The 27,262-nt window shown below is 64.0% G+C and overlaps 5 protein-coding genes across 7 annotated transcripts; all 5 read left to right on the top strand.

Moving 5' to 3' along the window:
* The first annotated feature begins 2,430 nt into the window (after nt 1–2,430).
* On the top strand, nt 2,431–10,072 carry AMPD2 (adenosine monophosphate deaminase 2). 3 transcript variants are annotated; one of them, XM_086765394.1, is made up of 18 exons: nt 2,431–2,587; nt 4,095–4,225; nt 4,407–4,537; nt 4,830–4,898; nt 5,472–5,583; nt 5,697–5,883; nt 5,986–6,127; nt 6,241–6,330; nt 6,605–6,734; nt 6,827–7,021; nt 7,210–7,341; nt 7,432–7,595; nt 7,728–7,854; nt 7,969–8,132; nt 8,208–8,328; nt 8,412–8,585; nt 8,811–8,921; nt 9,010–10,072. In XM_086765394.1, exons 1-18 carry the CDS (start codon nt 2,518–2,520, stop codon nt 9,223–9,225), a joined length of 2,466 nt encoding a protein of 821 aa, XP_086621520.1. In that variant the 5' UTR covers nt 2,431–2,517; the 3' UTR covers nt 9,226–10,072. The 3 variants fall into 3 exon arrangements, with proteins under 3 accessions (XP_086621520.1, XP_086621519.1, XP_086621521.1); XM_086765393.1 differs by having other exon boundaries at nt 5,697–5,892; XM_086765395.1 differs by lacking the exon at nt 4,830–4,898 and having other exon boundaries at nt 5,697–5,892.
* Nucleotides 10,073–10,283: 211 nt separating this feature from the next.
* On the top strand, nt 10,284–12,768 carry LOC147597941 (glutathione S-transferase 2-like). Its single transcript, XM_086765869.1, has 8 exons — nt 10,284–10,407; nt 10,538–10,613; nt 11,033–11,097; nt 11,186–11,267; nt 11,665–11,765; nt 12,011–12,106; nt 12,188–12,298; nt 12,595–12,768. The coding sequence occupies exons 1-8, from the start codon at nt 10,372–10,374 to the stop codon at nt 12,688–12,690; spliced, it is 663 nt and encodes a 220-aa protein (XP_086621995.1). The 5' UTR covers nt 10,284–10,371; the 3' UTR covers nt 12,691–12,768.
* Nucleotides 12,769–13,140: 372 nt separating this feature from the next.
* On the top strand, nt 13,141–18,403 carry LOC147597940 (glutathione S-transferase 2-like). The gene is made up of 8 exons (XM_086765536.1): nt 13,141–13,288; nt 13,419–13,494; nt 13,914–13,978; nt 14,067–14,148; nt 17,333–17,433; nt 17,676–17,771; nt 17,851–17,961; nt 18,230–18,403. The coding sequence occupies exons 1-8, from the start codon at nt 13,253–13,255 to the stop codon at nt 18,323–18,325; spliced, it is 663 nt and encodes a 220-aa protein (XP_086621662.1). The 5' UTR covers nt 13,141–13,252; the 3' UTR covers nt 18,326–18,403.
* Nucleotides 18,404–18,798: 395 nt separating this feature from the next.
* LOC147597939 (glutathione S-transferase 2-like) lies at nt 18,799–24,016 on the top strand. The gene is made up of 8 exons (XM_086765853.1): nt 18,799–18,922; nt 19,053–19,128; nt 19,548–19,612; nt 19,701–19,782; nt 22,968–23,068; nt 23,309–23,404; nt 23,488–23,598; nt 23,844–24,016. Exons 1-8 carry the CDS (start codon nt 18,887–18,889, stop codon nt 23,937–23,939), a joined length of 663 nt encoding a protein of 220 aa, XP_086621979.1. The 5' UTR covers nt 18,799–18,886; the 3' UTR covers nt 23,940–24,016.
* A 372-nt stretch (nt 24,017–24,388) lies between these two features.
* On the top strand, nt 24,389–26,888 carry LOC147597938 (glutathione S-transferase 2-like). Its single transcript, XM_086765399.1, has 8 exons — nt 24,389–24,534; nt 24,665–24,740; nt 25,160–25,224; nt 25,313–25,394; nt 25,794–25,894; nt 26,130–26,225; nt 26,309–26,419; nt 26,716–26,888. The coding sequence occupies exons 1-8, from the start codon at nt 24,499–24,501 to the stop codon at nt 26,809–26,811; spliced, it is 663 nt and encodes a 220-aa protein (XP_086621525.1). The 5' UTR covers nt 24,389–24,498; the 3' UTR covers nt 26,812–26,888.
* Nucleotides 26,889–27,262: the final 374 nt, after the last annotated feature.

The following is a 27,262-nucleotide window of genomic DNA, read 5'->3' as shown; positions in this document are numbered from 1 at the left end:
CCCGAAAGGCCGAGGCAGGTACCCAGCACCCCGAGGTCGCGGCACCCTGCAGCGGGCAGAGCTCAGTGGGTTCCTCGCGGGCCGGCTGCCCCCCGCTCTCTCCCTTAATTCCCCATGGATAAAGTGATTTTTTTGGACGGTGGGATTTGGGGACTTTTTATCTCGCCATGTGACCCAGGAAATCCAATTAGCCCAAGATGGCAAAGATTAGGGCTCAGGGAGGAGGGAAAAAAAAAAGACGAGCATCTTGGGGAGGTGGGCACGGGGCTTTACATAAGGGGGCAGGCGGCGTGACATCCCCTGCCCACGGGGGACAGGGGACAGCCTGTGTCCCCCAGGACGGCTCAGGGGGGTACATGGCTTTGGGGTCCCGTAGGCTGTGTCCCCCCGTATGCAGGGTTGGCGTTGGGGATGGGGTCAGCCCCCTGCTCGTGTCCCGTCCCCCCCATCCCTGGGAGCCGTGGGGTCCCTGAGTGCTGCGGGGCGGTGGCAGGGGGACAGGAACGCTGGGGGATTCCTCCCGCGGGGGCAAGGAGCCAATTACCCCGGGTGGGTAATGAGCCCCCCTCATCCTGCCCCGCAGGGTGCCGCCCCTGCCTGCTGCCTAAGCTCTTTAATGGGATCCTGCGCTCAGCCTTCCTCCTCCTCCTCCTCCTCCCCCCCCCCCAGGCTCAGCACCCCCTCCCCAGCCCAGCAGGACCACAGGGTCCCCCTGCACCCCGGGGGGCAGGTGGGTGCCCACACCCTGTCCTGCCAGAGCTGATTTTGGGTGTCAGGTCCCCCCCAAAACCAACCTGCGTTTGGGTTTAAGGTCCGTTAGACCCCTGCACCCCAGGGGGTCACTGGGGTCTTTATGTCCCCTCACTGGTTTCCCTGTGGCCCACCTGGCGTGTGTCCCCCCCCCCCCGTCCCTGCCAGTCTTGGTGGCACGGGGACATTCTGTCCCGGCCGTCCCGCAGACACAAAGCCCCTTCTGAGCCTTAATGAACTTGGCACTAACGAAGGGGGTCCAATTAAAATACCAACCCCCCCCTCCATCACCCACCCACTGTCACGGGGCCGGGGGATGCACGGCGCTGGGGAGGGGACATGGCTTTCGCGCAGAGCTCAGGCTGGGGGTCCCCACTGTCCGTCCCCCCCCCACGATGGCTGTTGTGCCCCCCCAGCCCGGCACAGAGGTGGTCCTTGGGGGCGATGTCACCTCGCTGTCCCCTTTCCCCCTCGGTGGGACAGCAGGACGAGGTGGGGGGCACGGCGGGGGGGACAGGGCCTTGGAGGGTGGCATTCCCCACGCGCCAGCAGCGGCTAAAAATACCCCCCCTGCGCCGGTGCCGGATTAGGGGACTTGGCCGGGTGCTCGGCGGGGACACGGCCCGGCACCCACCCAAACGCCGCCCCGGCACCCACCCAAACCCGTCCCCGACACTCGAGGCCGCGGCAGCAGGAGCAGCCGGCGCAGGTAGGGACACGTGGGGATCGGGGTGGGGGGACACGAGGATGTGGCACCCCCAGACCCTGAGCGGTGGGGACCCAGCTGGGTCCTGCTTCAGGGGTGGGGTGGGGGGTCCCCCTGTTTGATGGTGGGAAGTTTGGGGGGCTGGGGGGGGTCAGGCCCTGTGCTGTCAGGGATGCACGGGGACATCTCCTGTGGGTGCCAAGAGCACCTGCCCCCCTTGCAGGGTCTGGGGGTGTGAGCCCCTTCTTTTGGGGTGCAGCACCCCATCTCGGGGGGGATGCTCATCTTGGAGGAGGCGATGCCCCATCTTGGCGGTACTCGGTCATTTTTAGGGGGGTACAATGTCTAACGGGGGGTGACCGTCGGTGTCAGGGGGGTGCAGCACCCACCCTGGGGAGAGGGTGCCGGTCGGGGGGTGCAGAGCCCGGAGCGGGGGGTACGGAGGTGCCGATGGGGGTGCGGTGCCCCACCTCTGAGGGGGCTCATCTCGAGGGGGGAGGGCACTGTCCTGGGGGGCAGTGCCTGTTTCGGGGGGGCAATGCCTGTCTTGGGGGCAGGCACAACGCCCATTTCGAGGGTGCCGGAGGTGCCGCTGCCATTTTGGGGGCGTCTGCTCGATACCAGCTCTCGGGGGGTGATACCTCCTTTTGGGGGGTGGTACGATGTTTGCTTGGGGGGGGGGGGAGCACGGCTCCCTCGTGGTGGTGGGAGGGCTCAGCCCCGCATCCCCGGGGCTCGCAGCGACTCCCTCCACCCCGCCCAGCTCCGGTTGCTCCGCCAACCTTCCTCCTTCTCCTCCTCCTCCTCCTCCCCCTCCCCCCGCCCCATCCTCCTCCTCGGGGCGGCTTCCGGCGCGGGCTCCGCCGGGGACTTTGGTCCAGCCCCGGGTTTCCTGCATCAATCATCAACCAGGGGAGGGAGCGGCGGCCATCGCGCGGCCCCGCCGCCTTCCCCCGCCGCCGCCGGAGCCCACGCCGGGGTCCCCGGGGGTCCCCGCCGCCGCCCCCCACCCCGCCACCGCCCCTCCCGCCACCGCCATTCCCGCCGCCCCGGCAGCCGCCATGTCCTCGGCCCCCCCGGCCAAGTGCCCCTACAAGAAGCGGGGCAGCCTGCAGGCCCCCAGCCCCGCAGGTGAGACCCCGCCCCCTCCAGCCCCATCCCCACGGCTGGGGCCGACCCCCGCCCCCGACACGGGCGCGGCAGCCCACGGGGTGGGCTAGGCCGCGGGTCACGCCAGCTCGGGCGAAGATGCTGCGGTGTGGGAGGGGGGCTCGTCTAGGTACCATGGGGAGGGGTGGTGTGTGTTTTGGGGGAGGGAAGCCGTTTGGGGATGTTTTGGGGTGGCGCGCCCATCACCGTGGCGTCTGGGCTGCTCCGCAGGCCGCCCCGCTGCCGGGGGATGCGGTGTGCGGGTGGTGGCGGGGTGTCCCGTGTGTCCCCCCCACCCCGGCAGCGTGGGGGGGGGATAAGGGGGGAGGATGTCTCTGCGGAGGAGCCGTGGCGCAGCGGGTGCTGTGTGCGGGGGAGGAGGAGGAGGAAGGAGGGGGAGCGCTGGGGCTGGGGGGTGCAGGGTGGTGGGAGCCCCGGGGCGGGGGGGGTCAGGGTGCTGGTGGTCATGGGAGGGGCAGCTTCATGCGTGGTCCCGGCTGGGGCCGGCTGCTCGTGGGGGCCTGGTGACACGGGGCGGTGGTGGCACCTTGCGGGTGGCACCCGCGGCGCTGCTGCTCGGGGCGGGGGGCACAGGGCACCCTGGCTGTGGCCGCGCCAGCCCTGCCGGCCACGTCCCGCGTGTGCGCGGAGCCGCCGCTGCGGCGCGGGTGGGCGCCCGGCTCCGCGGTGGGGAAACTGAGGCCGGGGAGAGGGCGGCTCGGGCCGGAACGCTCTCGCACACGCGTGTGCGTGGCGGGGGGGGGGCAGTGAAGCACCCCACCCCGCCCGGCGGCTCGTGCCTCGGTTTCCCCACCCCACACCTCAGCGATGGGCAGGGTGGGGGGGCTGCTTCCCTGCCCCCCCCATTCCGGTTTGGGTGATGCAGGCAGGATGTGCTATGGGGGGGCAAATGGGGTGGGGGGGTTTGTGAGGGGGGCCACCTCCCCTGTGCTGGGGGGGAATCTTACTGGTGGCCCCAGTTGAACCAGTGGGGCCTGATTTCCAGTGCCCCACGCCACCATGGTGGGGTTTGGCAATGAGGGCAGTGGGTGCGAGGGGTGCAGAGGAGGGTGCTGGCACCCAGGGGGGGTCCCTCATGCCGAGGGGGGTGCTGGGGGGGAGCAGGTCCCTCCCTTCTCTGCTCTGCCGGTGGCCCCAGCACCAGTAGGGGCCAGGGATGCTCGGCGGTGGGGGGGGGACACACACGTTGCTTCCCCTCCCTCCCAGCTTGGAGGTGCCCATCCCTGTGATGGTGCCTTTTGCACTGGACTGGGGAGGGGCGGGATGGGGGGGCAGGAGGATGGACGGACAGCGGAGGGGGGGGATCCCTCTTGCCCTTGAGCTGCCTCAGTTTCCCCATCACCACTGTGGGGACCAGGATCCCAGTTTCGGGGGGGGGGGGGGGCTGTAGAGGGGCTGATTAACCCCTCCCTGCCCAGGTTGGGGGGCCCGGACCCCCCCCCAGCTCACGCTGTACTGGTGTCCGCAGAGTTGCGGGGTGGGCTGGGGTCCCGGCCCCTGCAGTCGGCGCGTTCCCTGCCCGGGACCCCCCATTGCCTGAAGCATTTCCCCGTGGACCTGCGCACCTCCATGGATGGCAAATACAAGGAGATCGCCGAGGTGGGTCCTGTGCACCGAGTTCGCCAGGTCTCAGGAGGGTGTGGGGGCGGTCTCACCTCCACCCTTCCCCCTCCCATCCTCTCCCACCCCAAACCCTCCTCCCCCCACCCCTGCGGCTGTTCCCCTCCCAACCCCGCGGGCTGAGACCGGGCACAGCTCGTGACAGGGATGATCCGAGCAGGAGCTGTTCTGCCGCTCGCTGGCCGAGAGCGAGATGCGGACGGCGCCCTACGAGTTCCCGGAGGAGAGCCCCATCGAGCAGCTGGAGGAACGGCGGCAGCGCCTCGAGCGCCAGATCAGCCAGGACGTCAAGTAAGCCGGGGGTCTCCCCACCTGGGACGGGGTCCCTGCCTGGGGACGGGCCACCGCCCCCCACCTCAGGTGCCCCGGGGGGGCTGTCGGTCCTGCGTGCCAGCTCTGTGTCCTCTCTCCCGTGGGCGTTGCGCTTGGTGTCCCTTTTTCCGTTGATTTTTCTGGTTTCTGTGTGGTTTTTGTCGTTTTTGGCATTAACGGGGTGTTTTCTCTCCCCGGCCCCTCTCTCCCCCCCAACCCCCCATCCCGGCTGTCCCCCCCCCACGCCCCGCCGCTGCCTGCTTGTCCCCAGACTCGAGCCCGACATTTTACTCAGAGCCAAACAGGACTTCTTGAAAATTGACAGTGCGGCGGACTTACAGTGAGTGTCCGGCTGGGTGCCACCGGCCGGGGACACGGAGTGGGGGGCTATCGGGGACCCCCCCGGCCCCACCCTGACCCCGCCTTCCCCCAGCACAGAGCCGAAAGGTCCCCGCCCGGCCGCTCTCGCTGGCACTGAGGGGTTACTGCACCCAGGGTGGGGGGGTTGGGGATGTCCCAGGCCTGCTGGTGGCACTGGGTCCCTGTCACCCCCCTGGACGGGGCGGGGGTCCGACGCTGCGTGTCCTCCTCCCTCCTGTCTCCGCTTGGGAGTTGTCTCTGTCATGAGTTATTTCGTTCTCTGTCCCCCCCTTCACTTTTTGTTGTGCTCGTGGGGCTGGGGGATGTGTCTGGGGTGGGGGGGACACACAATGCCACTGCCAACGGGGACACGGGTGGCACCCAGCTGCCCGAACCTGGCGGTGGCATCCCTGGGGACAATGTCACCCTCCTGCCACCCCGGGCGGGACGCAGTCCCCCGGGCGGGTGCTGGTCCCAGGGTGGGGGGTGGGGGGGACACAGGGATGGGGACAGACCGTGTCCCCGTCTCACTGGCTGCCGCCTGGACCCGCAGGCTCTTCAAGGAGCAGAGCGAGGACCTGGTGGACCACGTCCCCAAGGAGCGGGAGACGCTGCTGGAGCGGGACTTCCAGCGGGTCACCATCTCCGGGGAGGAGAAGTGTGGGGTGAGCCTCCCCTTCCGCCCCCAAACCCCCATGGAGCGGGCGAGGGTCTTCAGGGTGCCAACCCCCACCTCGGGGCTGTGGGTTTTCTGGTTTTTTGGTGTCCCCCTCCCCAGGTGCCCTTCACGGACCTTCTGGATGCAGCCAAGAGCGTGGTGAAGGCCTTGTTCCTGCGGGAGAAGTACATGGGGCTGTCGCTGCAGAGCTTCTGCAAAACCACCGCCCGGTACCTGCAGGAGCTCTCCGAGAAACCCCTGGAGACCTGCGGCTACGAGGAGGCGCCCGAGACCCCCGTGGCCGCCGGTGAGCCGGGTGGGCTCCTCGCGCTGGGATGAGGTTCTAGAGGGGGGGGCTTGGGGGAGCCGTCTGGTGATGGGTGTCTCGTTGGGTGTCTCCCGGCCACAGATGCCCCCGTGCACCCCCCGTTCGCGGAGCAGCACCCCTACGAGACGTGGGACCCCCAGACCATGCCGGCCGATCTGGGCTTCGGGCTGAAGATGGTGGATGGCGTGGTGCACGTCTACACCAAGAAGGACCTCACCGACAAGTGAGCCGCAGCCGCCCGCGGGTGGGAGGAGTTTGCCAGGGGGCTGCGGTGGGGGACGAGGGGAGGCTGCTGGATCCTGTCCCTGCGTGTCTCCCACCTCTGTCCCCTCCCAGGAGCACGGAGCTGGAGCTGCCGTACCCCGACCTGCAGGAGTTCATCGCTGACATGAATTTCCTCATGGCCTTGATCATCAACGGGCCCATGTAAGGGGAAGGGACCCACCATGGGGGTGTCTTGGGGGGGAGGACAGAACCTTGGGGACAAGCACCAGAGGACACGGTGGTGGCTATGACACGTGGCACTGGCGCAGCTCCCATGTCCGTGCATCCGTCCTTGCTCATGGTCACCACGGAGGTGGGGGGGGGGGGTCCAAGAGTCCAGAGCCGCGTCCCCTCGTCCTGGTGGGCACCAGCCTTTTGGGGATGGATGTTCTCCCTCCTCTCCCCCAAACTGATGCCCCCTCCCTGCGTCGGGCAGCAAATCCTTCTGCTACCGCCGGCTGCAGTACCTGAGCTCCAAGTTCCAGATGCACGTGCTGCTCAACGAGATGAAGGAGCTGGCGGCCCAGAAGAAGGTGCCCCACCGCGACTTCTACAACATCCGCAAGGTACCCGCTGGTACCCTCGTGGTGGGGGGGCCTGGCTCGACCGGGGAGCGCTCGGAGGCTCTCGGGGCTGAGCGTCACCTCCGGCCGTGCAGGTGGACACCCACATCCACGCCTCGTCCTGCATGAACCAGAAGCATCTCCTGCGCTTCATCAAGCGGGCCATGAAGAAGCACCTGGATGAAATTGTCCATGTGGAGAAGGGCAAGGAGCAGACGTTGAAGGAGGTCTTTGAGACGATGAACCTCACCGCCTACGACCTGAGTGTGGACACGCTGGATGTCCACGCGGTACGGGGGACATCCCCAAATCCTGGAGATGAGCAGGGCCCCCAGCTCATCTCTGGGTGGGGTGGGGGGGGATGTTCTCCAGGGGTTGTCCCAGGGTGGGATGGGGGTGCCGGGGGCCCTGGCTAGGGATGCGGTGCTGGCTCTGGGGTGACAAGGGGTTTCAGCTCACATCTGTGTCCCCCTGCCAGGACCGCAACACCTTCCACCGCTTTGACAAGTTCAACGCCAAGTACAACCCCATCGGCGAGTCCATCCTGCGGGAGATCTTCATCAAGACAGACAACCGCATTGCGGGGAAGTACTTTGCCCACATCATCAAGGTGAGTGGCCCTGAGGGGTCACCCCCCACGTCTCCCTCCCTCCGATGCCCACGATGAGCATTTATTTTTTTTTTCTCTCCACCTCAACAGGAGGTGATGTCCGACCTGGAGGAGAGCAAGTACCAAAACGCCGAGCTGCGGCTCTCCATCTATGGCCGCTCCCGGGATGAGTGGGACAAGCTGGCCCGCTGGGCTGTCAACCACCGCGTCCACTCCAACAACGTCCGCTGGCTCGTGCAGGTGCCCCGGCTCTTGTGAGTGACGGGGTGGGGGGCAGATCCCCTCAACCGGGGCCGTGTCCAGGGTGGGGAGACCAACGACACCCTGCTGACGGCTGGGCTGGAGTGGGACATCCGTCTCTGAGCCGGGGGTCCGTCCCTCTGCAGTGATGTCTACCGGACAAAGAGGCAGTTGGCCAACTTCCAGGAGATGCTGGAGAACATCTTTCTGCCCCTCTACGAGGCCACCGTCCACCCTGCTCAACACCCTGAGCTGCACCTCTTCCTGGAGCATGTGAGCACCACGTCTTGCTGCTGGGTGGGGACGGGGGACGCCGGTGAACAGCTGCACCCACCCCCAGCTTGAGGGGACCATCCCACACCCCCCACAGGGTTGTCTGTCCCGCAGGTGGATGGCTTCGACAGCGTGGACGATGAATCCAAACCAGAGCATCACATCTTCAACCTGGACAGCCCCTTACCGGGCAACTGGGTGGAGGAGGACAACCCACCCTACTCCTACTACCTGTACTACATGTACGCCAACATGACGGTGCTTAACCACCTCCGGCGGTAAGGACAGCTCGGGGTCCTGGGGGGGAGTCTCTGGGGGGGGGTCAGATGACAATGGTGGGCCTCGCGTTGCAGGAAGAGAGGTTTCCACACCTTCGTCCTGCGCCCGCACTGCGGCGAGGCCGGCCCCATCCATCACCTTGTCTCGGGCTTCATGGTCTCGGAGAACATCTCCCATGGTTTGCTGCTCCGCAAGGTGAGTGGGGATGGGGGTGCCCGTGGGGGCCGGGTGTGTGGCTGGGACCCCCCATCACCCCGCTGTCCCCCTGCCACCCCCAGGCCCCCGTCCTGCAGTACCTCTACTACCTGGCGCAGATCGGCATCGCCATGTCCCCGCTGAGCAACAACAGCCTCTTCCTCAGCTACCACCGCAACCCCCTCCCCGAGTACCTCTCGCGGGGGCTCATGGTCTCCCTCTCCACCGACGACCCCCTCCAGTTCCACTTCACCAAGGTGAGCGGTTGTGCGGGGCCGGGGTGGGTGGTCATGGGCCACCAACCCTACCAACAACGGCTACAGGGTGGCCACAGCCAAGTTGGTGGTGGCCAGGAACAAGGCGATGGGCTCTGGAGGATGAGGGTGGTCCAGAAAGGGTGGGGGAAGCTGGAGACCCCCGTCCTCTCTGGGGAGCAGCCCGCAGGTGGGTGCTGAGGCTGTGTCCCCCCCGCCCCGTCCCAGGAGCCGCTGATGGAGGAGTACAGCATCGCCACCCAGGTCTGGAAGCTCAGCTCCTGCGACATGTGCGAGCTGGCCCGCAACAGCGTCTTGATGAGCGGCTTCTCCCACAAGGTAACACGGCGCCGCTCCCGCCGCACCCCCTGCAGCACCCAAGGGTGCGAGGCAGCTGCGAGAGCTCCTCCTGGCCCCTGTCCCCAAGGTGAAGAGCTACTGGCTGGGTCCCCACTACCTGAAGGAGGGTCCGGAGGGCAACGACATCCGGCGCACCAACGTCCCCGACATCCGCGTCAGCTACCGCTTCGAGACGCTGTGCCAGGAGCTGACGCTCATCACGCAGGCGGTGCAGAGCGAGGAGCTGGAGACCATCCGCGAGGAGGACGCGCTCACCATCACCTCCACCCTGGGCACCAACTGACTTCCCCCGCCCCGGGCGCTTGTCCCCGCAGGGACACTGCCATCACCAACCCCACAGCCCTCCAGGGCTTCGCCGCCGTCCCCCTCCTGCTACCTCCCGCCCTGGGACAGGGACGCTCCCTGCTGCTGTCCCCAGTGCCCCGCCAGTGGGAGGTCGGGGTCTGCTGGGTTTTCTCCCTTTTTGGTCTTTTTTTTTTTGTTGTTAGTTTTTTTTTAAACTGGTGTCTCCTAGCTGGGTTGGTCCCTTCCGGGCTTGGTGGCGCGGGGACAAGGCTACAGGAGGTGACATGGGTGCAGGCACCGCCGGGGGGTCCTGGCTGCACCTCCTGGGCTTTGGGGCACGGTGACAGGCTGGGGGACATCGGTGCCGGGCGCGGGGTAACCGTCGGGGGACCCAGCCCGGCAGCAGGGCCCGGGGTCCTGATGCTTTTTAATCTTCTGCCGCTCTCTCCGTCCGCTTTCTCGACCCGCAAGGACGTGGGGACAAGCCGGGCAGCACGCCAGGGACCCGAACTGGTGGCCCAGGGGACACGGGATGCTGGCTAGGGGGGGCGGTGCCGGGTGGAGGATGAAGAGGGAGGAAGGCAAGGGGACCGGGGTGTCCTTGTCCCGCGCGCTCCCAGGAGCGGTTTGTGGCCCGGATCGGGCCGGACGAGGCTTCTCCCTTCCCGGTGGGGCGTTACCCCGTCCCCGCGTCCCCCCCATCCCAGTCCTGCGTCCCGCCACCGTCCGGAGCCGGCGGCCAACGCTCCCGGAACGCGTGCTAATGAGTACGGGAAAAAAAAAAAAAAAAAGAAAAAAAACCCAAACCAGCAAGTCAGCATGACCAATAAAGTGTTGAAGTTAAATCCTCCGGCTGGGGGGGCGGCTGCGGGGCGGTGCGCGGCCCCGGGGGCAAACGGGGGCAGCAAGGGGGTGGTCGCTGCTCAGGGGGCGCTCGCCCCCCTCCGTGGCTCGGCGTTGGGGACGGGGGGGTCCCAAGTGGGGGGTGCTGCGGGCGGGATCCAGCGCCGGCGGGACGTCCTGGCACCCTGCCTGCGCCCGGTCACGCTGGCGGGGGGGGAAGGGGAGGGCGCGGGGCGGGGGCTCGGCACCCTTGTCCCTGCCCCTCGGCCCGGGCCCCGCAGAGCCGGAGCTGGGTGCAGCCATGGTGGTCACGCTGGGCTACTGGGACATCCGCGGGGTGAGCTGGGGGTGGGGGGGGGCCGTGTTTGTGGGGGCATGGAGTGGGAGGGGGTGTCCCGCAGCGGGGGGGCCCTGGGTGGGTGGGGAGCGCAGGGGGGTGCCGAAAGGTGGGTGCTGTGTCCCCCCAGCTGGCCCACGCCATCCGCCTGCTGCTGGAGCACACGGAGACCCCCTACCAGGAGAAGCGGTACCGCATCGGCTCAGGTGAGGGGGGCAAGGGGGTGTCCCCCCCCACGTCCCCGTGTCCCCCGGTGTCCCCCCGGACCCTGGTCACCCCGGTTCACGCTGTGGCAGGAACCAGCCCAAGCAGAAGAAAGTCCCCGTGTCGCAGGGCGAAAGCGCAGCCTGCCCCTTCTGCCGCCCCCCATCCTCCTCCTGCCAGGTCTGCGGGGCACCTCTGCCCCCCCCGGCTCCCCCCTGGCCCTGGACCTTGTTCCGCGCTCGGTGCCCTCCGTTATCTGTCCCAGGGAGTGGCAGGGGACATGTGGCTGCTCCTGGGGCAGAGCGGGGACCCCCCAACCGCATGCTCCCCCCACCCATGAATGTGCTGTGGGTTCAGTGAGTGGGGACAGGGGGGAGATCTGGGGGAGCCCCCCCTCCAATCTGTGTGCCCCCCACTCCAGCCCCTGATTTTGATCTGAGCGACTGGACGAAGGAGAAGGAGAAGCTGGGCCTGGACTTCCCCAACGTAGGTGACGGATGGGGAACGCGGGGGCCTGGGGAGGGCGTGGAGGGTCTGGGCAGTGAGGCCCCCCCATGACGCCCCCTCCCCATAGCTGCCCTATCTCATCGACGGCAACACCAAGTTGACGCAGAGCAACGCCATCCTGCGCTACATCGCCCGCAAGCACAAGATGTGTGAGTGACGGGGTTTTTGTGGGGCAGGGGGTGCCTTCCTCTTCCAATGCTTAACATTGTCTCTACCACCCTCCCCCTCCGAGCAGGGCGGGGGGGGGAAGAGGGAACGGGGGTTACGGTCAGTCCATCCCGCATTGTTTTATGCCGCTCATACCTCCTCGGGGAAAGAACTCCTCGCATTCCTCCCCTGCTCCAGCGTGGGGTCCCTCCCACGGGCCACAGTCCTTCGTGGAACTGCTCCGGCGTGGGTCATCTCTTCCACGGGGTGCAGCCCCTCCAGAACAGCCGCCCCAGCGGGGCCTCCCCGGGCTGCAGGGGGATCTCTGCTCCTCCCACAAAATAAAGCCAGGACAGGGGCGTCCCCAGGGCCAGGGGCTGACGTCCCCCCACCCCGCAGGCGGTGAGACGGAGGAGGAGAAGCTGCGCGTGGACCTGCTGGAGAACCAGATCATGGATCTGCGCATGAGCTTTGCCCAGATGTGCTACAGCGCCGATTTTGTGAGTACCCCCACGAGGGGGGAAGGGAACGGAGGGACAGACCCCCCCACCCATCAGGGGGATCTTGTCCCCAACCCCGCTGGGGACGTGGGGACAAGGGGAGTCAAGCCACGGCCGGCACAGGGTGTGCGTCGGGGTGCAGCCCTTGCCCAGTTGCATTCAGGGGGTGATGCCCATAGGTGCTGGGGGGGTTTGGGGAGAGGAGGGGTGCAGCCCCCACCCCAACTCTGTGCCCCCCGGTGTAGGAGAAGCTGAAGCCGGCCTTCCTGGAGCAGCTGCCGGGGAAGCTGCGGGACCTGTCGCGGTTCCTGGGCTCCCGCAAGTGGTTTGCTGGGGAGAAGGTAGGTGGGGGGGTGCTGGGGGATTTGGGGGGGGTCCCTGTCGGGGCTGACCCTCCCTATCTGTCCCCCCCCACCTCGCAGCTGACCTTCGTGGACTTCCTGGCCTACGACGTGCTGGATGATTTACACATGTTTGTCCCCAACTGTCCCGAGCTGCAGGGCAACCTGGGCCAGTTCCTGCAGCGTTTCGAGGTGAGCGCGGGGACACCCCGCTCTCCCCATCCCCAACACCCCGCTGTCCTCACCGCATCCTGACACCCCGCTGTCCCCATCCCCGACATCCCGCTGTCCTCACCGCATCCTGACACCCCGCTGTCCCCATCCCTGACACCCCGCTGTCCTCACCGCATCCTGACACCCCGCTGTCACTGTCCCTGACACCTCACTGTCCCTGCCACCATCCCCAATGCCCCAGTGTCCCTGTCCCCATCCCTGACACCCTGGTGTCCCCGTCCCAATCCCCATCCCGTCCCGTCTCCTCTCCGCAGGCGCTGGAGAAGATCTCGGCCTACATGCGTTCGGGGCGCTTCCTTAGGACCCCAATTTTCGCGCCCACAGCGCACTGGGGCACCACCAAGGAGTGAGCGGGGGTGTCGGTGGTGTTGCCCCCAGCCCCCTCCCCTGCACAATAAATCTGGGGGAGCGCTGCCCCCTTGTCTGGCTGCCGTGTGGGGTGCATGGAGCTGCCGTGGGACCGTGGGGTGCTGGGGAGGGTGGGGACCCCCGTGCAGCTTGGGGGCGTCCGACTCTCCCGGAATGCGTGCTGACGACTACGAAAAGAAAAAAAAAGGAAAAAAAAAACCCAAACCAGCAAGTCAGCATGACCAATAAAGTGTTGAAGTTAAATCCTCCGGCTGGGGGGGCGGCTGGGGGGCGGTGCGCGGCCCCGGGGGCAAACGGGGGCAGCAAGGGGGTGGTCGCTGCTCAGGGGGCGCTCGCCCCCCTCCGTGGCTCGGCGTTGGGGACGGGGGGGTCCCAAATGGGGGGATGCTGCGGGCGGGATCCAGCGCCGGCGGGACGTCCTGGCACCCTGCCTGCGCCCGGTCACGCTGGCGGGGGGGGAAGGGGAGGGCGCGGGGCGGGGGCTCGGCACCCTTGTCCCTGCCCCTCGGCCCGGGCCCCGCAGAGCCGGAGCTGGGTGCAGCCATGGTGGTCACGCTGGGCTACTGGGACATCCGCGGGGTGAGCTGGGGGTGGGGGGGGGCCGTGTTTGTGGGGGCATGGAGTGGGAGGGGGTGTCCCGCAGCGGGGGGGCCCTGGGTGGGTGGGGAGCGCAGGGGGGTGCCGAAAGGTGGGTGCTGTGTCCCCCCAGCTGGCCCACGCCATCCGCCTGCTGCTGGAGCACACGGAGACCCCCTACCAGGAGAAGCGGTACCGCATCGGCTCAGGTGAGGGGGGCAAGGGGGTGTCCCCCCCCACGTCCCCGTGTCCCCCGGTGTCCCCCCGGACCCTGGTCACCCCGGTTCACGCTGTGGCAGGAACCAGCCCAAGCAGAAGAAAGTCCCCGTGTCGCAGGGCGAAAGCGCAGCCTGCCCCTTCTGCCCCCCCCCATCCTCCTCCTGCCAGGTCTGCGGGGCACCTCTGCCCCCCCCGGCTCCCCCCTGGCCCTGGACCTTGTTCCGCGCTCGGTGCCCTCCATTATCTGTCCCAGGGATTGGCAGGGGACATGTGGCTGCTCCTGGGGCAGAGCGGGGACCCCCCCACCGCATGCTCCCCCCACCCATGAATGTGCTGTGGGTTCAGTGAGTGGGGACAGGGGGGAGATCTGGGGGAGCCCCCCCTCCAATCTGTGTGCCCCCCACTCCAGCCCCTGATTTTGATCTGAGCGACTGGACGAAGGAGAAGGAGAAGCTGGGCCTGGACTTCCCCAACGTAGGTGACGGATGGGGAATGCGGGGGCCTGGGGAGGGCGTGGAGGGTCTGGGCAGTGAGGCCCCCCCATGACGCCCCCTCCCCATAGCTGCCCTATCTCATCGACGGCAACACCAAGCTGACGCAGAGCAACGCCATCCTGCGCTACATCGCCCGCAAGCACAAGATGTGTGAGTGACGGGGTTTTTGGGGGGGCAGGGGGGTGCCGTAGTTCAGCCCCGCTCGGGACCAGACTGCGCAGTCTCTCTCTCGCTCTGTCACCCAAATTCGGAATCCAACTCCTTAACACCATGTTAATTAAGAAGCCGGCATTCTTTACCACGGCGCTGGATGTACGGCGGATTGTTCCGCCCAGCGTGCGTGCGGGTCTGGGAATCTGGACAGAAGATATTTAAGTGATTTCATGCGTAATCATTCGTAATTCTCGGAACACAAATAGATAACCATCAGTTTTCCTAGAAATCGTTATCATATTCTCCACCCACTTGCACATGCTGAGTCTTTTGAGTCGAGGGTCTTCTGGTGGTCCCGGGGGTCATCGGAGCACCCCCTCCTCGAATTCGCTGGTAGAACCCCTCCTTAAAACCTCCATCTCTAGTCTTGGGCACCGGTCGCGTTGTCCTTGATTTTCTGGCTCCAAAGCGATGGCTCAGGGCCCATCTCCACAGGTGGTGTTCGAGGCCCACCTTTGTCCTACCGCCTCTCTTAATTGTTGGGAGCGCTGACCTGGTTCTCTCCATTTTTGCTGAAGAGATTCCGATTCCTCCGTTTTCAGGTGCACATCACCCGGTTGCAAATGGTGAACGGGGGAATGTAAAGAAAAGGGCTCTGTGACAGTTCCCTGTCCTTTTGAAGCACTCCGAGTTCTTCCGAGGGAGACCAAACACAGTTTCATTTCGTAATCCCCAAGAACAGGCGAATTTTGGACAAGGGTGGGAGTCTGATCAGGGTTTCCACACATTAACTCCTGTGGACTAAGTGTAGTCTGAGATCTGGGCTGAACCCTGGTTCCCAAAAGTGCTGGAGGAAGAGCATGAGGCCACTTTAAAGATGTTTCCTGACCAATTTTACTTGTCTGTTAGATCGTGGCTTTCAAGGAATGTGTAAATCCAATTTAATTCCCAGAATGTTGCTCAATATTTGAATAATCTCAGCTACAAAAGGAGGACCCCTATTTGATGACGTTCTTTGGGGGATTCCAAACCGTGGTGTTATTTCTTTTAACAGATTTGCAGCCACCTCTCTTGCCTGTTGGTGCAACAGGGAAAAATTTTTGGCCGTATCTACTGATACCGGTAGATATCTGTATCCATGCAACCTGGCCAAGGGCAAGGTCCTGCACGTGGGTCAGAGCAATCCCAGGCACAAATCCAGGCTGGGCGGAGAATGGATGGAGAGCAGCGCTGAGGAGAGGGACTTGGGGGTGCTGGTGGACGAGAAGCTCAACATGAGTCAGCAACGTGCGCTGGCAGCCCAGAAACCAACGGCACCCTGGGCTGCACCCCCAGCAGCGTGGGCAGCAGGGCGAGGGAGGGGATTCTGCCCCTCTGCTCTGCGCTGGTGAGACCCCCCTGCAGTGCTGCGTCCAGCTCTGGAGCCCCCAACAGCAGAAGGACGTGGAGCTGTTGGAGAGGGTCCAGAGGAGGCCACGCAGATGCTGAGAGGGCTGGAGCAGCTCTGCTGTGAGGCCAGGCTGAGAGAGCTGGGGCTGTTCAGCCTGGAGAAGAGGAGGCTCCGGGGAGACCTGAGAGCGGCTCCCAGTGCCCGAAGGGGGCTGCAGGAAAGGTGGGGAGAGGCTCTTCAGCAGGGCCTGCTGTGACAGGACGAGGGGTGATGGTTTTAAAATACAGGGAGGCAGATTCAGATTGGATATTAGGAAGAAATTTTTCACGCTGAGGGTGATGGAGCACTGGCCCAGGTTGCCCAGAGAGGCGGTGGATGCCCCATCCCTGGAAACGTTCCAGGCCAGGTTGGCCGGGGCTCTGAGCAACCTGATCTGAATAATCGGTCGCCGATAATTTCCAGGCGAGTTTCCCTTATATGTGGTTCCTGGGGGTGGGTGTTTAATATTTCCAGGGTTATTCTTTAAACAAATGTCACACTTTTTATTCCTGATTTCACTGATTTTGTCATCCTAACACTAATCACCCGTCTCCTTAACTCACTGATCATTGCCTCTGTTTCCCAGTGAATGTCTCTGTTTTCAGCATCGATTGCGGTGAGTCCACAACTTGATTTTTGGGAGCCATCATCCAACCTTTTTCATTTCCACTTGCATTAAGTGATTTAGCTAATTCCAAATCAGCCTCACAGTAACCTGGGGTTTGCTGTTCGAGTCTCATTTCTGTAACCGGTGTTATTGCCGTGGTGCCTTCTTCTGCTACCTCCTCTGCCGTTTGATGGGCTAATCTCTTTCCAGTGGTCACTGGGGAATTCCCAAACTGGTGGGCTCTGCAGTGCATTACCGCAGCTGCTTTGTGTTTCTGCCCCACTTGGAGCAATGGCCGGATTTCCTCTCGGTGTTTGATGGATGTTCCTCGTGCTGTCAGCGTTCCTCTCTCTTTCGCCGTGGCTCCATGGGCACGCACTGCTCCAAAAGCACACTTCGGATCAGTCCAGACATTCACTCTTTTATCTTCTGCCCACTCTAGGGCTTTCTGAGGGCTGTCAGTTCAGCCTTTTGTGCCGAGGTGTTCACTGGGAGCGGCTTTGCATCAGTGCCAGAGTTTGTTGTTATTGCACATCCAGCCAGTCTTCTTCCGTTTCTCACGGAGCTGCTTCCATCAGTGCATCAGTTCCGGGTCAGGAGTAGGTTCACTCTTCCCTTATCTAATTTAAAAAGGTCACTTCTACTGGAGTAAACTTGTTTGGTGGTCTGCAGACAGTCATGGCTTGGGGCTTCTTCTTCTGCTACTGAGTTTAAAACGTGGCAGGATTTATCGTCGTAGCTGTTTTCAATTCGACCTCATCTTGTTCCAAGAGGACAATGAGATGTCAGAGCATCCTACTTGGGGACAAACAGTGTCCTCCTTTCCGTTCCAGAACAGAAAGCGCCACACGCGGTACACAAACTGTTGTTTGCTTTCCCGTTGTCAGTGTACGAGCTTCTTGAGTCAGGAGGACAGTCGCTGCTACAGCTCGTGAGCAGCCTGGCCATCCTTGGCCAATGTTCTGCCACCAGCTGGCTCGGCCCCGGCCAGCAGCGGGTCCACCCTAGGCCCGACCGAGTCCACCAAAGGGGAAACATCTTCTAGAAGCTTCTTACAGAAGCTTCCACCAGAGCCCCCCCTCACTAAATAAAGCCAGGACAGGGGCGTCCCCAGGGCCAGGGGCTGACGTCCCCCCACCCCGCAGGCGGTGAGACAGAGGAGGAGAAGCTGCGCGTGGACCTGCTGGAGAACCAGATCATGGATCTGCGCATGAGCTTCGCCCAGATGTGCTACAGCGCCGATTTTGTGAGTACCCCCACGGGGGGGAGGGCACGGAGGGACAGACCCCCCCACCCATCAGGGGGATCTTGTCCCCAACCCCGCTGGGGACATGGGGACATGGGGAGTCAAGCCACAGCCGGCACAGGGTGTGTGTTGGGGTGCAGCCCTTGCCTGGTTGCATTCAGGGGGTGATGCCCATGGGTGCTGGGGGGGTTTGGGGAGAGGAGGGGTGCAGCTCCACCCCAACTCTGTGCCCCCCGGTGTAGGAGAAGCTGAAGCCAGCCTTCCTGGAGCAGCTGCCGGGGAAGCTGCGGGACCTGTCGCGGTTCCTGGGCTCCCGCAAGTGGTTTGCTGGGGAGAAGGTAGGTGGGGGGGTGCTGGGGGATTTGGGGGGGGTCCCTGTGGGGGCTGACCCCCCTGTCTGTGCCCCTGACCTCGCAGCTGACCTTTGTGGACTTCCTGGCCTATGACGTGCTGGATAGGTTACACATGTTCGTCCCCAACTGTCCCGAGCTGCAGGGCAACCTGGGCCAGTTCCTGCAGCGTTTCGAGGTGAGCGCGGGGACACCCCGCTCTCCCCATCCCTGACACCCCGCTGTCCTCACCGCATCCTGACACCCCGCTGGCCCCATCCCCGACATCCCGCTGTCCTCACCCATCCTGACACCCCGCTGTCACTGTCCCCGACACCCCGCTGTCACTGTCCCTGACACCTCACTGTCCCTGCCACCATCCCCAATGCCCCAGTGTCCCTGTCCCCATCCCTGACACCCTGGTGTCCCCGTCCCAATCCCCATCCCGTCCCGTCTCCTCTCCGCAGGCGCTGGAGAAGATCTCGGCCTACATGCGTTCGGGGCGCTTCCTTAGGACCCCAATTTTCGCGCCCACAGCGCACTGGGGCACCACCAAGGAGTGAGCGGGGGTGTCGGTGGTGTTGCCCCCAGCCCCTTCCCCTGCACAATAAATCTGGGGGAGCGCTGCCCCCTTGTCTGGCTGCCGTGTGGGGTGCATGGAGCTGCCGTGGGACCGTGGGGTGCTGGGGAGGGTGGGGACCCCCGTGCAGCTTGGGGGCGTCCGACTCTCCCGGAATGCGTGCTGACGACTACGAAAAGAAAAAAAAAGGAAAAAAAAAACCCAAACCAGCAAGTCAGCATGACCAATAAAGTGTTGAAGTTAAATCCTCCGGCTGGGGGGGCGGCTGGGGGGCGGTGCGCGGCCCCGGGGGCAAACGGGGGCAGCAAGGGGGTGGTCGCTGCTCAGGGGGCGCTCGCCCCCCTCCGTGGCTCGGCGTTGGGGACGGGGGGGTCCCAAGTGGGGGGTGCTGCGGGCGGGATCCAGCGCCGGCGGGACGTCCTGGCACCCTGCCTGCGCCCGGTCACGCTGGCGGGGGGGGAAGGGGAGGGCGCGGGGCGGGGGCTCGGCACCCTTGTCCCTGCCCCTCGGCCCGGGCCCCGCAGAGCCGGAGCTGGGTGCAGCCATGGTGGTCACGCTGGGCTACTGGGACATCCGCGGGGTGAGCTGGGGGTGGGGGGGGGCCGTGTTTGTGGGGGCATGGAGTGGGAGGGGGTGTCCCGCAGCGGGGGGGCCCTGGGTGGGTGGGGAGCGCAGGGGGGTGCCGAAAGGTGGGTGCTGTGTCCCCCCAGCTGGCCCACGCCATCCGCCTGCTGCTGGAGCACACGGAGACCCCCTACCAGGAGAAGCGGTACCGCATCGGCTCAGGTGAGGGGGGCAAGGGGGTGTCCCCCCCCGCGTCCCCGTGTCCCCCGGTGTCCCCCCGGACCCTGGTCACCCCGGTTCACGCTGTGGCAGGAACCAGCCCAAGCAGAAGAAAGTCCCCGTGTCGCAGGGCGAAAGCGCAGCCTGCCCCTTCTGCCCCCCCCCATCCTCCTCCTGCCAGGTCTGCGGGGCACCTCTGCCCCCCCCGGCTCCCCCCTGGCCCTGGACCTTGTTCCGCGCTCGGTGCCCTCCATTATCTGTCCCAGGGATTGGCAGGGGACATGTGGCTGCTCCTGGGGCAGAGCGGGGACCCCCCCACCGCATGCTCCCCCCACCCATGAATGTGCTGTGGGTTCAGTGAGTGGGGACAGGGGGGAGATCTGGGGGAGCCCCCCCTCCAATCTGTGTGCCCCCCACTCCAGCCCCTGATTTTGATCTGAGCGACTGGACGAAGGAGAAGGAGAAGCTGGGCCTGGACTTCCCCAATGTAGGTGACGGATGGGGAATGCGGGGGCCTGGGGAGGGCGTGGAGGGTCTGGGCAGTGAGGCCCCCCCATGACGCCCCCTCCCCATAGCTGCCCTATCTCATCGACGGCAACACCAAGCTGACGCAGAGCAACGCCATCCTGCGCTACATCGCCCGCAAGCACAAGATGTGTGAGTGACGGGGTTTTTGGGGGGGCAGGGGGGTGCCGTAGTTCAGCCCCGCTCGGGACCAGACTGCGCAGTCTCTCTCTCGCTCTGTCACCCAAATTCGGAATCCAACTCCTTAACACCAATGTTAATTAAGAAGCCGGCATTCTTTACCACGGCGCTGGATGTACGGCGGATCGTTCCGCCCAGCGTGCGTGCGGGTCTGGGAATCTGGACAGAAGATATTTAAGTGATTTCATGCGTAATCATTCGTAATTCTCGGAACACAAATAGATAACCATCAGTTTTCCTAGAAATCGTTATCATATTCTCCACCCACTTGCACATGCTGAGTCTTTTGAGTCGAGGGTCTTCTGGTGGTCCCGGGGGTCATCGGAGCACCCCCTCCTCGAATTCGCTGGTGGAACCCCTCCTTAAAACCTCCATCTCTAGTCTTGGGCACCGGTCGCGTTGTCCTTGATTTTCTGGCTCCAAAGCGATGGCTCAAGGCCCATCTCCACAGCTGGTGTTCGAGGCCCACCTTTGTCCTACCGCCTCTCTTAATTGTTGGGAGCGCTGACCTGGTTCTCTCCATTTTTGCTGAAGAGATTCCGATTCCCCCGTTTTCAGGTGCACATCACCCAGTTGCAAATGGTGAACGGGGGAATGTAAAGAAAAGGGCTCTGTGACAGTTCCCTGTCCTTTTGAAGCACTCCGAGTTCTTCCGAGGGAGACCAAACACAGTTTCATTTCGTAATCCCCAAGAACAGGCGAATTTTGGACAAGGGTGGGAGTCTGATCAGGGTTTCCACACATTAACTCCTGTGGACTAAGTGTAGTCTGAGATCTGGGCTGAACCCTGGTTCCCAAAAGTGCTGGAGGAAGAGCATGAGGCCACTTTAAAGATGTTTCCTGACCAATTTTACTTGTCTGTTAGATCGTGGCTTTCAAGGAATGTGTAAATCCAATTTAATTCCCAGAATGTTGCTCAATATTTGAATAATCTCAGCTACAAAAGGAGGACCCCTATTTGATGACGTTCTTTGGGGGATTCCAAACCGTGGTGTTATTTCTTTTAACAGATTTGCAGCCACCTCTCTTGCCTGTTGGTGCAACAGGGAAAAATTTTTGGCCGTATCTACTGATACCGGTAGATATCTGTATCCATGCAACCTGGCCAAGGGCAAGGTCCTGCACGTGGGTCAGAGCAATCCCAGGCACAAATCCAGGCTGGGCGGAGAATGGATGGAGAGCAGCGCTGAGGAGAGGGACTTGGGGGTGCTGGTGGACGAGAAGCTCAACATGAGTCAGCAACGTGCGCTGGCAGCCCAGAAACCAACGGCACCCTGGGCTGCACCCCCAGCAGCGTGGGCAGCAGGGCGAGGGAGGGGATTCTGCCCCTCTGCTCTGCGCTGGTGAGACCCCCCTGCAGCGCTGCGTCCAGCTCTGGAGCCCCCAACAGCAGAAGGACGTGGAGCTGTTGGAGAGGGTCCAGAGGAGGCCACGCAGATGCTGAGAGGGCTGGAGCAGCTCTGCTGTGAGGCCGGGCTGGGAGAGCTGGGGCTGTTCAGCCTGGAGAAGAGGAGGCTCCGGGGAGACCTGAGAGCGGCTCCCAGTGCCCGAAGGGGGCTGCAGGAAAGGTGGGGAGAGGCTCTTCAGCAGGGCCTGCTGTGACAGGACGAGGGGTGATGGTTTTAAAATACAGGGAGGCAGATTCAGATTGGATATTAGGAAGAAATTTTTCACACTGAGGGTGATGGAGCACTGGCCCAGGTTGCCCAGAGAGGCGGTGGATGCCCCATCCCTGGAAACGTTCCAGGCCAGGTTGGCCGGGGCTCTGAGCAACCTGATCTGAATAATCGGTCGCCGATAATTTCCAGGCGAGTTTCCCTTATATGTGGTTCCTGGGGGTGGGTGTTTAATATTTCCAGGGTTATTCTTTAAACAAATGTCACACTTTTTATTCCTGATTTCACTGATTTTGTCATCCTAACACTAATCACCCGTCTCCTTAACTCACTGATCATTGCCTCTGTTTCCCAGTGAATGTCTCTGTTTTCAGCATCGATTGCGGTGAGTCCACAACTTGATTTTTGGGAGCCATCATCCAACCTTTTTCATTTCCACTTGCATTAAGTGATTTAGCTAATTCCAAATCAGCCTCACAGTAACCTGGGGTTTGCTGTTCGAGTCTCATTTCTGTAACCGGTGTTATTGCCGTGGTGCCTTCTTCTGCTACCTCCTCTGCCGTTTGATGGGCTAATCTCTTTCCAGTGGTCACTGGGGAATTCCCAAACTGGTGGGCTCTGCAGTGCATTACCGCAGCTGCTTTGTGTTTCTGCCCCACTTGGAGCAATGGCCGGATTTCCTCTCGGTGTTTGATGGATGTTCCTCGTGCTGTCAGCGTTCCTCTCTCTTTCGCCGTGGCTCCATGGGCACGCACTGCTCCAAAAGCACACTTCGGATCAGTCCAGACATTCACTCTTTTATCTTCTGCCCACTCTAGGGCTTTCTGAGGGCTGTCAGTTCAGCCTTTTGTGCCGAGGTGTTCACTGGGAGCGGCTTTGCATCAGTGCCAGAGTTTGTTGTTATTGCACATCCAGCCAGTCTTCTTCCGTTTCTCACGGAGCTGCTTCCATCAGTGCATCAGTTCCGGGTCAGGAGTAGGTTCACTCTTCCCTTATCTAATTTAAAAAGGTCACTTCTACTGGAGTAAACTTGTTTGGTGGTCTGCAGACAGTCATGGCTTGGGGCTTCTTCTTCTGCTACTGAGTTTAAAACGTGGCAGGATTTATCGTCGTAGCTGTTTTCAATTCGACCTCATCTTGTTCCAAGAGGACAATGAGATGTCAGAGCATCCTACTTGGGGACAAACAGTGTCCTCCTTTCCGTTCCAGAACAGAAAGCGCCACACGCGGTACACAAACTGTTGTTTGCTTTCCCGTTGTCAGTGTACGAGCTTCTTGAGTCAGGAGGACAGTCGCTGCTACAGCTCGTGAGCAGCCTGGCCATCCTTGGCCAATGTTCTGCCACCAGCTGGCTCGGCCCCGGCCAGCAGCGGGTCCACCCTAGGCCCGACCGAGTCCACCAAAGGGGAAACATCTTCTAGAAGCTTCTTACAGAAGCTTCCACCAGAGCCCCCCCTCACTAAATAAAGCCAGGACAGGGGCGTCCCCAGGGCCAGGGGCTGACGTCCCCCCACCCCGCAGGCGGTGAGACAGAGGAGGAGAAGCTGCGCGTGGACCTGCTGGAGAACCAGATCGTGGATCTGCGCACGAATTTCATCCAGATGTGCTACAGCGCCGATTTTGTGAGTACCCCCACGGGGGGGGCACGGAGGGACAGACCCCCCGACCCATCAGGGGGATCTTGTCCCCAACCCCGCTGGGGACGTGGGGACAAGGGGAGTCAAGCCACAGCCGGCACAGGGTGTGTGTTGGGGTGCAGCCCTTGCCTGGTTGCATTCAGGGGGTGATGCCCATGGGTGCTGGGGGGTTTCAGGGAGGGGGGGATGCAGCCCCCACCCCAACTCTGTGCCCCCCCGGTGTAGGAGAAGCTGAAGCCGGCCTTCCTGGAGCAGCTGCCGGGGAAGCTGCGGGACCTGTCGCGGTTCCTGGGCTCCCGCAAGTGGTTTGCTGGGGAGAAGGTAGGTGGGGGGGTGCTGGGGGATTTGGGGGGGGTCCCTGTGGGGGCTGACCCCCCTGTCTGTTCCCTCCCGCCACCTCGCAGCTGACCTTTGTGGACTTCCTGGCCTATGACGTGCTGGATAGGTTACGCATCTTCGTCCCCAACTGTCCCGAGCTGCAGGGCAACCTGGGCCAGTTCCTGCAGCGTTTCGAGGTGAGCGCGGGGACACCCCGCTCTCCCCATCCCTGACACCCCGCTGTCCTCACCGCATCCTGACACCCCGCTGGCCCCATCCCCGACATCCCGCTGTCCTCACCCATCCTGACACCCCGCTGTCACTGTCCCTGACACCTCACTGTCCCTGCCACCATCCCCAATGCCCCAGTGTCCCTGTCCCCATCCCTGACACCCTGGTGTCCCCGTCCCAATCCCCATCCCGTCCCGTCTCCTCTCCGCAGGCGCTGGAGAAGATCTCGGCCTACATGCGTTCGGGGCGCTTCCTTAGGACCCCCGTTTTCATGCCCACAGCGTACTGGGGCACCACCAAGGAGTGAGCGGGGGTGTCGGTGGTGTTGCCCCCAGCCCCCTCCCCTGCACAATAAATCTGGGGGGCGCTGCCCCCTTGTCTGGCTGCCGTGTGGGGTGCATGGAGCTGCCGTGGGACCGTGGGGTGCTGGGGAGGGTGGGGACCCCCGTGCAGCTTGGGGGCGTCCGACTCTCCCGGAATGCGTGCTGACGACTACGAAAAAAAAAAAAAAGGAAAAAAAAACCCAAACCAGCAAGTCAGCATGACCAATAAAGTGTTGAAGTTAAATCCTCCGGCTGGGGGGGCGGCTGGGGGGCGGTGCGCGGCCCCGGGGGCAAACGGGGGCAGCAAGGGGGTGGTCGCTGCTCAGGGGGCGCTCGCCCCCCTCCGTGGCTCGGCGTTGGGGACGGGGGGGTCCCAAATGGGGGGTGCTGCGGGCGGGATCCAGCGCCGGCGGGACGTCCTGGCACCCTGCCTGCGCCCGGTCACGCTGGCGGGGGGGGAAGGGGAGGGCGCGGGGCGGGGGCTCGGCACCCTTGTCCCTGCCCCTCGGCCCGGGCCCCGCAGAGCCGGAGCTGGGTGCAGCCATGGTGGTCACGCTGGGCTACTGGGACATCCGCGGGGTGAGCTGGGGGTGGGGGGGGGCCGTGTTTGTGGGGGCATGGAGTGGGAGGGGGTGTCCCGCAGCGGGGGGGCCCTGGGTGGGTGGGGAGCGCAGGGGGGTGCCGAAAGGTGGGTGCTGTGTCCCCCCAGCTGGCCCACGCCATCCGCCTGCTGCTGGAGCACACGGAGACCCCCTACCAGGAGAAGCGGTACCGCATCGGCTCAGGTGAGGGGGGCAAGGGGGTGTCCCCCCCCACGTCCCCGTGTCCCCCGGTGTCCCCCCGGACCCTGGTCACCCCGGTTCACGCTGTGGCAGGAACCAGCCCAAGCAGAAGAAAGTCCCCGTGTCGCAGGGCGAAAGCGCAGCCTGCCCCTTCTGCCCCCCCCCATCCTCCTCCTGCCAGGTCTGCGGGGCACCTCTGCCCCCCCCGGCTCCCCCCTGGCCCTGGACCTTGTTCCGCGCTCGGTGCCCTCCATTATCTGTCCCAGGGATTGGCAGGGGACATGTGGCTGCTCCTGGGGCAGAGCGGGGACCCCCCCACCGCATGCTCCCCCCACCCATGAATTTGCTGTGGGTGCTGTGCGTGGGTATGGGGACGGGATCTGGGGAAGCCCCCCCTCCAATCTGTGTGCCCCCCACTCCAGCCCCTGATTTTGATCTGAGCGACTGGACGAAGGAGAAGGAGAAGCTGGGCCTGGACTTCCCCAACGTAGGTGACGGATGGGGAATGCGGGGGCCTGGGGAGGGCGTGGAGGGTCTGGGCAGTGAGGCCCCCCCATGACGCCCCCTCCCCATAGCTGCCCTATCTCATCGACGGCAACACCAAGCTGACGCAGAGCAACGCCATCCTGCGCTACATCGCCCGCAAGCACAAGATGTGTGAGTGACGGGTTTTTTGGGGGGGCAGGGGGGTGCCTTCCTCTTCCAGGGCTTAACATTGTCTCTACCACCCTCCCCCTCCGAGCAGGGCGGGGGGGGGAAGAGGGAACGGGGGTTACGGTCAGTCCATCCCGCGTTGTTTTATGCCGCTCATACCTCCTCGGGGAAAGAACTCCTCACATTCCTCCTCTGCTCCAGCGTGGGGTCCCTCCCACGGGCCACAGTCCTTCGTGGAACTGCTCCGGCGTGGGTCATCTCTTCCACGGGGTGCAGCCCCTCCAGAACAGCCGCCCCAGCGGGGCCTCCCCGGGCTGCAGGGGGATCTCTGCTCCTCCCACAAAATAAAGCCAGGACAGGGGCGTCCCCAGGGCCAGGGGCTGACGTCCCCCCACCCTGCAGGCGGTGAGACGGAGGAGGAGAAGCTGCGCGTGGACCTGCTGGAGAACCAGATCGTGGATCTGCGCATGAGCTTTGCCCAGATGTGCTACAGCGCCGATATCGTGAGTACCCCCACGGGGGGGAGGGCACGGAGGGACAGGGGGATCAGGGGGATCTTGTCCCCAAACCCGCTGGGGACGTGGGGACAAGGGGAGTCAAGCCACAGCCGGCACAGGGTGTGCGTCGGGGTGCAGCCCTTGCCCGGTTGCATTCAGGGGGTGATGCCCATGGGTGCTGGGGGGGTTTGGGGAGAAGAGGGGTGCAGCCCCCACCCCAACTCTGTGCCCCCCGGTGTAGGAGAAGCTGAAGCCGGCCTTCCTGGAGCAGCTGCCGGGGAAGCTGCGGGACCTGTCGCGGTTCCTGGGCTCCCGCAAGTGGTTTGCTGGGGAGAAGGTAGGTGGGGGGGTGCTGGGGGATTTGGGGGGGGTCCCTGTCCGGGCTGACTACCCTGTCTGTCATCCCCCCCCAACTCGCAGCTGACCTTTGTGGATTTCCTGGCCTATGACTTGCTGGATGAGTTACGCATCTTCGTCCCCAACTGTCCCGAGCTGCAGGGCAACCTGGGCCAGTTCCTGCAGCGTTTCGAGGTGAGCGCGGGGACACCCCGCTCTCCCCATCCCCAACACCCCGCTGTCCTCACCGCATCCTGACACCCCGCTGTCCCCATCCCCGACATCCCGCTGTCCTCACCGCATCCTGACACCCCGCTGTCCCCATCCCTGACACCCCGCTGTCCTCACCGCATCCTGACACCCCGCTGTCACTGTCCCTGACACCTCACTGTCCCTGCCACCATCCCCAATGCCCCAGTGTCCCTGTCCCCATCCCTGACACCCTGGTGTCCCCGTCCCAATCCCCATCCCGTCCCGTCTCCTCTCCGCAGGCGCTGGAGAAGATCTCGGCCTACATGCGTTCGGGGCGCTTCCTTAGGACCCCAATTTTCACGCCCATAGCGCACTGGGGCACCACCAAGGAGTGAGCGGGGGTGTCGGTGGTGTTGCCCCCAGCCCCTTCCCCTGCACAATAAATCTGGGGGGCGCTGCCCCCTTGTCTGGCTGCCGTGTGGGGTGCATGGAGCTGCCGTGGGACCGTGGGGTGCTGGGGAGGGTGGGGACCCCCGTGCAGCTTGGGGGCGTCCGACTCTCCCGGAATGCGTGCTGACGACTACGAAAAAAAAAAAAAAGGAAAAAAAAACCCAAACCAGCAAGTCAGCATGACCAATAAAGTGTTGAAGTTAAATCCTCCGGCTGGGGGGGCGGCTGGGGGGCGGTGCGCGGCCCCGGGGGCAAACGGGGGCAGCAAGGGGGTGGTCGCTGCTCAGGGGGCGCTCGCCCCCCTCCGTGGCTCGGCGTTGGGGACGGGGGGGTCCCAAATGGGGGGATGCTGCGGGCGGGATCCAGCGCCGGCGGGACGTCCTGGCACCCTGCCTG

This window comes from Chlamydotis macqueenii, chromosome 23 (genome assembly GCF_036417535.1).
Source record: "Chlamydotis macqueenii isolate bChlMac1 chromosome 23, bChlMac1.mat, whole genome shotgun sequence".
Taxonomy (NCBI): Eukaryota; Metazoa; Chordata; class Aves; order Otidiformes; family Otididae; genus Chlamydotis; species Chlamydotis macqueenii.
This window is presented reverse-complemented; position numbering and strand designations above follow the sequence as displayed.